This window comes from Pyrus communis, chromosome 14 (assembly GCF_041283825.1).
Source record: "Pyrus communis isolate YQ-2024b chromosome 14, ASM4128382v1, whole genome shotgun sequence".
NCBI lineage: Eukaryota > Viridiplantae > Streptophyta > Magnoliopsida > Rosales > Rosaceae > Pyrus > Pyrus communis.
Genome location: NC_142578.1, coordinates 23090926 through 23098160, shown reverse-complemented (window position 1 = coordinate 23098160; position 7235 = coordinate 23090926). Strand labels below are relative to the sequence as shown.

The 7235-nt window shown below is 37.2% G+C and overlaps 1 protein-coding gene across 2 annotated transcripts; it reads right to left on the bottom strand.

Moving 5' to 3' along the window:
* Positions 1–2426: 2426 nt before the first annotated feature.
* LOC137713774 (putative E3 ubiquitin-protein ligase BAH1-like 1) lies at positions 2427–5412 on the bottom strand. 2 transcript variants are annotated; one of them, XM_068453125.2, is made up of 6 exons: positions 5030–5412; positions 3568–3812; positions 3223–3471; positions 2999–3136; positions 2823–2881; positions 2427–2742 (listed from the first exon to the last, which is right to left on the bottom strand). In XM_068453125.2, exons 1-6 carry the CDS (start codon positions 5235–5237, stop codon positions 2640–2642), a joined length of 1002 nt encoding a protein of 333 aa, XP_068309226.2. In that variant the 5' UTR covers positions 5238–5412; the 3' UTR covers positions 2427–2639. The 2 variants fall into 2 exon arrangements, with proteins under 2 accessions (XP_068309226.2, XP_068309227.2); XM_068453126.2 differs by having other exon boundaries at positions 5078–5412.
* Between the last annotated feature and the right edge of the window lie 1823 nt (positions 5413–7235).

The window sequence follows — 7235 nt, the reverse complement described above, 5'->3', positions numbered from 1 at the left end:
AGTATACCCTGTAAACAGAACTGTGATTTGTGATCATAAACGGCTAGAAGTAATCAGCTGAAACAAAAATTATGCAAGAGTCCATAGAAGTAGACGTATCAACTTACCACAGAGTGTTACGGAATTTTCTGAAGCCGCAGAGTGACTTCTGTTATTACACCAAGCGTTCTTCACTTCCAATCACCAGGCGGGTCAAATCATACCAGTTACGTGCAAAGTTTTTAATGTTCACAACACGCCTAACTACCTAGAAGATTAACCACATAGTTCTAAAAGATAAAATAGAATAGGAAACAAACCCTGCAGCACTCTTTCTAGCACGAGAGATGCAATCTTAACAATATCTCCATTTGCAAGTACTACCTGGAAGATGAACAACATAAGAAATACAACATTACAAATTTGAGTCGAGTATCAATTAGAGATTGGTGACATTATCACGCATGGTTCCATACCTACATGCTAAAAACAAAATCATGAAAATCAATATTAAACTAGACCAACGAAACTAAAGTTTACATGAATATCGTTGATAGAATAAAAAACCAATAGTGCAACAAGATAATCAAACTATTAATTGTATATGAGTTTTAAATGCTACCAATTGGTGACAAACACTTAAACAACTAAAAATGAAAGGGTTTGGTTAGCCGGTCATGATTCCATTGAGCAAGGAAGAACAGACATGCAAGTCATCGTCTTGAAGAGGAGACCTCAAACGTTAAGAGGGAGAGAGATCTTAATGTGATCAAAACTAAGTGGTAAGCAGGATCAAGAAAGATTGGAAAACACGTGTAAAAATCTTTGATTCATCTTCACAACTTTCCAGGTCTTTTCGATATCATTCTGAGATTTCTTACGTATTGTGTGTTTATATTAAGAGAGTTGCTAAGGAAACTTTCTTAAAGTGAGACTCTTCATGGACCCTTACCTTACAGTTTAACATTAATTCTCATGCAAACACTATCAATCATCACATGTTGAAGAGTTTTCAATCTAAAGTTGGCAGTCATGAAGCATAAACAGATTAATTTTTTTTTTAAATTATATTTTAATTTATGCATAATTAATTGTCCCATCTTCTTCCCAAATCTGGAACCCATTAAAGTTATTTCATCGCCTCTGGCTTCCTCCGTCGTCATCCACACCCGCTCCCCTTCTCCTCCTCCCATGTCAGATTATCTCTACCCAGAAAAATGTCCACAGAGAGAGAGGGGTGGGACGGGGGAAGAAGAAAGAGAGGATAAAGGGAAGAAAATAGCCGGCGGCAAAGAGGTGATATTTGAAATTTTCTATTTTCATTTTTGAGATATCTGAAATGTTAACTAGAGAAATGTGGCGAGCATCCCCATCATTAATTGTAGGTCTAGCAAACGGGTCTATTTTGTCATTTTCATGTCATACTCGTTATCTTAACGGGTTCTTAAAATATGATTTGATAATGACATGATTAGTTAACGGGTCATTTCATGTCGGGTTAATGGGTCATACAAGAAATTGACACGCCTAATGTCTAGATTTAGCAAACAATATTTTTGTTAAGAATGAGTCTCACATTGATAGAGGTTGGGCTACTCCTCATATTGCCAATTGGTTTTATAGTGGGTTGTACCATGTGTGAAGCCAAACGGTCACACGACACGTGCTCCACGTTACCCCGTTGTGTTGTCCACGTGTTAAACTTGAAAATTCTGAGGGGGCATGTTGAGAATGAATCCCACATTGATGAGAGAATGAATCTCACATTGATGAGAGGGATCTTGCATGGGCTTATAAGTAAGTTGGACTACTCCCCATATTGTCAATTGGTTTTATGGTGGAACCTTAACTTTCTTCATAGTATTAGAGCAGATTGTCCCACGTGTAAAGCCAAACGGCCACACGTGCTCCACATCACCCTGTTGTGTTGTCCACGTGTTAGACTTGAAAATTCGTCACACGTAAAAGGGCGTGTGGAGAATGAGTCTCACATGGATGGGAGGAGGGACCTTTGCATGGACTTATAAGTAAGTTGGACTACTCCCTATATTGCCAATTGATTTTATGGTGGAACCTCAACTTTCTTCATGGTATCAAAGCAGGTTGTCTCATGTGTGAAGCCAAACGGCCACACGCACTCCATGTCACCCGGTTATGTTGTCCACGTGTTAGGCTTGAAAATTCGCCACACGTGAGGGGGCGTGTTAAGAACGAGTTCCACATTGATGGGAGGAGGGACATTGCATGGGCTTATAAGAGGTTGAGTTACTTCCCATATTGCCAATTGGTTTTAGGGTAGAACCCCAACTTTCTTCAATTTTATCGGAGTTCTTAAAGGGTGACCCATTAACGGCCCGACTAGTTAACAGATTGACCCGAAACCCATTATTTTGTATGATTTTGTGTTGGGTTAACAAGTCATGCAAAAAATTGCTAAGTCTAGTTAATGGTGGTGAGCAAAAATAATCTTTCAAAACAATTGCTAAGCCTAGTTACAAGCTTCAAAGAATGATCTTGTAAAGCGATGAATTTGCATCATTAAACAATTTATTGGCTAGATCACGGGAGATTCTCGGTTGTCTCCCAGATATACCATTCTCTCCCTATATTTCTCGTCACGTGATTATAGATATGGGGCCTCTGCCTCCTCTATCTATCAATCAATACACCGCGTATTTGGCTTGCATATCCCAGAACTCCTTAGTTTGCTTCACTATCTCTGTGCGTTCGGCGTTATACCTCTCTTTCCAATAGTCTTTGCACCTGGTAGGGTGTTAGGAGTCAGAAAAGGGTAGCTCTCTCACAATAAGTTAAAAACCATTGAAGACTTTCAATTTTCTGACCTTGTTTTCAAGAGCAGATCTAATTCCAACATGTGCACTGCTTTAGCAAACACTCCAGCCTGCATTCGAGGAGGATACGAACTTAGGATCAAACGATATATGATATGAAATTTTAATCTTTTCTTTCAAATTTTATATAAGATTATCACCAGTTTCTTCAAAAACTAGCTACATACCTCTCTGCATAGTGGGCACTTTGCATCCAGGCCTGCAGATTTAGGGCCTTGGAAAATAAACACAGAAGCAGCTGCGCAAGCACAAGGCTTGCAGAACAGGTGGCCGCAGCACAAAGCATATGGATTGAAAACAGTTTCCTGTGAGTCATACACATCAGAATTCAGAACAGTTACGTACAAATGCCAACATTTTCTCATTCTGAATGCAAGTGAAAGGACCTTACCAAGCATACAGCACAAGTCAGATCATATTCCATCTTTAAGTTGTCAGGAAGCATCAATGTCATTGTAGGTGGTGCCGCATCGAGATCACAGGAAAAGCGACCAGAAACCTCATTGAGCTCTTCATCATCTAATCCATCAAGATTCAAATAAAAAGCACCCAATTCTATAAGCCAAGGTGATTGTAAAATCTCAATATGTTGAGCCCGCATCTTGGATTTGAAAAGCTTGCCATTCTCAGAGCTATGTATCTGTAGTTTTAGATTTTGAACAAAAGAACACTGTTAGTTACAGAACACCCTCAACCAAGTTAGCAAGGAAAAAAAAATGACCAGTTGCGTGCATACTTTATCATATTTCTCAAGGATTTTTCTGATAGCAATTGCGTTCATTGTAACATACTCAATCAACATCCGCCCTTTTTCTACCATGGCTTGTTGATCATTCACGAAACACTGACGGAACCACAGCAAGTATCTTTGCGCTCCGGTAGCAACATGCAGATGGAGGAGATGTCTGACTCTCAAACTAAAACATAGGGCTATGTCCGAAACCTCCTTCATTAACTCTGTGAAAAAGGCCTGATCACACACTACAATATAGAAAATTGATAGCAGATGAGTGAGACAACGGAATATGGTTATAACTTATAAGTAAGCAACAATGCTAACACCGAGAAGAAATAACAAATAACTTTACAGATAAGCTCAGTCTACAGAAATATATTAGTCATGATATGTCACTTCTTTAACAAAATTCCCAAATGTCGACATCCTTCTAAGAAACAAGGAAAGTAGGAAAGCACGATTGGGGCAGCATCTCGCATTCGTTAGGAAAGTTGGAATAAGTCCTTTTTGTTATTTGAAAATACCTGCACACTCGGTTCTACAAAGTAAAACTAAACCCGAAAAGGGGCAAAAATGCTAAAACGGCATGGTTTATGCCTATGATTTCTTCAAATCCTTTGAGAAGAATGTAGCTTACCTGGAAACCAATTGGGTAAATCTTAATCTTAAACCCCGAAACCTTGATCATACCAAAAATCAAAACCCATGTTTCCCGGCTTCTTTAGAGATAGGCCCTTGTAACTCTTGTTTACTAAAATTAAACCTATCTATCTTTAAACATTTAAATAAAATCCAAAATTTAAGCTTGTTGACATGTGAAAAAATAAGTAACCTATTATTAATTTATGCCACAATACTGTAATTATGTTAATGAATTTTATTATTACCTATAATAATGATGAATTTTGTTGAGTATTAATAGACATGATTTGAGAGTTTTTTTTTTTTACTTTCCGTGAAATCCTTATTTCCATCTAGCTTTTTTTTAAGCAATCCAACCTTTTAAAATTCAAATGGTGGTGCAGTATTGTGTGCGTAAAATAATTTACCTACATTTATTTATAAAGCATAATTTTTGTGACATTCATTAAGCCAATATTATTACATATATCAGGCATATTTTATTGTTATTATACATTGCTATGAATTTATAACATTAATTTTTTTTTGTAAAACTACTAATTCTTTCTTACAACCCGCATGAAATTAATTGTGTACATTAAAACATTCAAATAATGGTATTTTAAGCATCCGAAAAATTTTAAATATGTAAAGTCAGACATAATTAATGAATTTACTTATGTGAAACCTAAGTCAATGAGCTTTATTAAAGTCAAAAACTTATGTCGAGTTTTATATGCAAAAGATTGAATTTCACGAGCTAAAGTTACATTTTCAGTAAAACACCAATTGATAACAAGCTTATTAAAATAAATTAAATGATTGGGGAGTAAATTCTTACAAGGGCAAGATTGGCATTGGCACAACTGCTGATTTTGATTAGAAGCACCTTCTTGTCCTTGAGCAGCCGAAGATTCCTGCAATGCCTTGCAACTCTGACAAGTCTTGAGAACGTTCTTCAGCCGCTTGTACTCGACATGCGAGCAATTCTCCGAGAATCGTATCTTTTCCTTGTGCAAAAACTCGGTGTAAGTCTCTCCAAATTTCATATTTCCCGATGAATCCAATGCAAATCAGTCCGGCTTCTGAAACCCTAGAAACCGGGGAAAGCCGGAGGAAAATGAAAAATGAACGATTTGGAGTGAGATGAGAATAAGGGGGAGGCGGCGGAGGTGGGAGAAGGTTTTCAGAGCCGAGCTCCCACCCAAGGCTCGATTCCTTCTCAATTTTCTCAGGAAACAAACGAAGGTTTTTAAAGGAAAATGAGTGGTGGCGACGGAGCACACGCGGAAGTCGAAGCGAGTTTAAACGGGAAAATAGCGCGCGCTTTTTAAGGGTTACCGTTACGCGTTTACTGAGTTCAACCAAGTTTAAGAGAATAGCTTAGGTTGAAAGACAAGACACAGACGTCGATGGTTAACGCATATTCTTGGAGTAATTTTAGGAAATAACTTAGGTGAAATGGGTAGACGCAGTCCCCGATAGTTGACGCATATACATCGAATTTCTTCCCAAAAAAAACAAATTATACGAAATATATTACCATATCACGTAAGTCATAAGGTAATTCTATTCTAAGCTTTTAACAACTACCTAATTTTTTGTTTATTTATTTATTTTGTTTTGAACAACAACAACTACGCAGTTTGAAGAAAGGTTTTACAAAAACAACTACGTATGACCCGTCACACAACATGCATATATGGTTTGAAGAAATTCAACCCCCCAAATATCGCTTGTCTTTTTCTTTTCTTTTCTCAACTTTTGCATATTCGCTGAGTTTCTTTTGGTCACCACAAACCACCAAATAATTTATTCAGAGTCATTTTTATGTATTTCGTGTACACGATAATCATTCCCTAAATTTGGACGCTAATTGTAAATTTTTTACTGATTTTAATATTTCGTTTAAATTTGTTTAATTACTTAGAATAATAAAATTGTGCTGGACTGTTTTTTTTTTTTTTTTCTTTGAGATGCAACGGTAGATATTCATTAGTGGCAAAAGTCAAGTCACTTCAAAAACCAGCAAAGGATTACAAAAATATGAGTGGTCTAAAAAAAGTACAACCAGTTACATAAGGTCCTCAAAAAGGAGGTCAGTGATTAAAGACGAAGGGCAATCGATTCATTCACTTTTATCCTCAATACTCAAACTATAACAAGGCATACGATGAGCCACGGTGTTGGCTTGACGACAAATATGGGTACAAAATCCTTCAGTGATTGTAGGAAGCCAAAACTTAGAATCTTCTATAATGTTGCCAATGGATAGTGATATTCAAGAGAAATTAGATTTTATTGTTGTGACTGATCCTTCAGTTTGTGATAATCCAAAACTCCTAGGTGGGTCTGATTATGCTCCCTCGCTCCCTTCAGTAAAGTCAAGCAACCCTTTTTCTATCTTGGCAGAGGAGGAACAATTTGACTCTAATCATTACTTGGCCAATACGGCAACTCAGGGCGTCCCAATGACCTCATTGAATTCAAGGTAAAAATATTGATGCTTTGCCAATGCTCAGTTTATCCTATTCAAAGAAAAAAAAAAAAAAAACCTCTTTGAACAATAAAGCTACAGATACCCAGGTCGACACGCCTATTGCCCCTATCCAATGATCAATATCCGGTGTTGGAAAATTCGGGGCCTAAATGGCCCCACTAAACATATGGAGGTTAGGAATTCGGTTGCTTTTCATAAACTCGATCTTTTGTATCTTATGGAAACTAAGATTAATTCTGGAAATGTTGAGGGTATCTCCAGTTCTTTTTTTGGAGAGTGGATTTTGATCAATAACTATTGCAGCCACTATTATGGAAGAATTTGGGTTAGTTGGAACCCTTCAAAGCTTTCAGTATCCAAGTTGGAAGCTACTGATCAAGTAATACATTGTAACATCAAGCTTTTAGAACTTGGACTAGTTCTTTTTGCCTCCTTCATCTATGCCTCTAATGACGTTGTTATGAGGAGTCTTTGGGTCTAATTTAGTTTCCTTTGCTAGTGTTTTTTCTATCTCCCCTTGGATTGTTTTAGGAGATTTTAATATCAC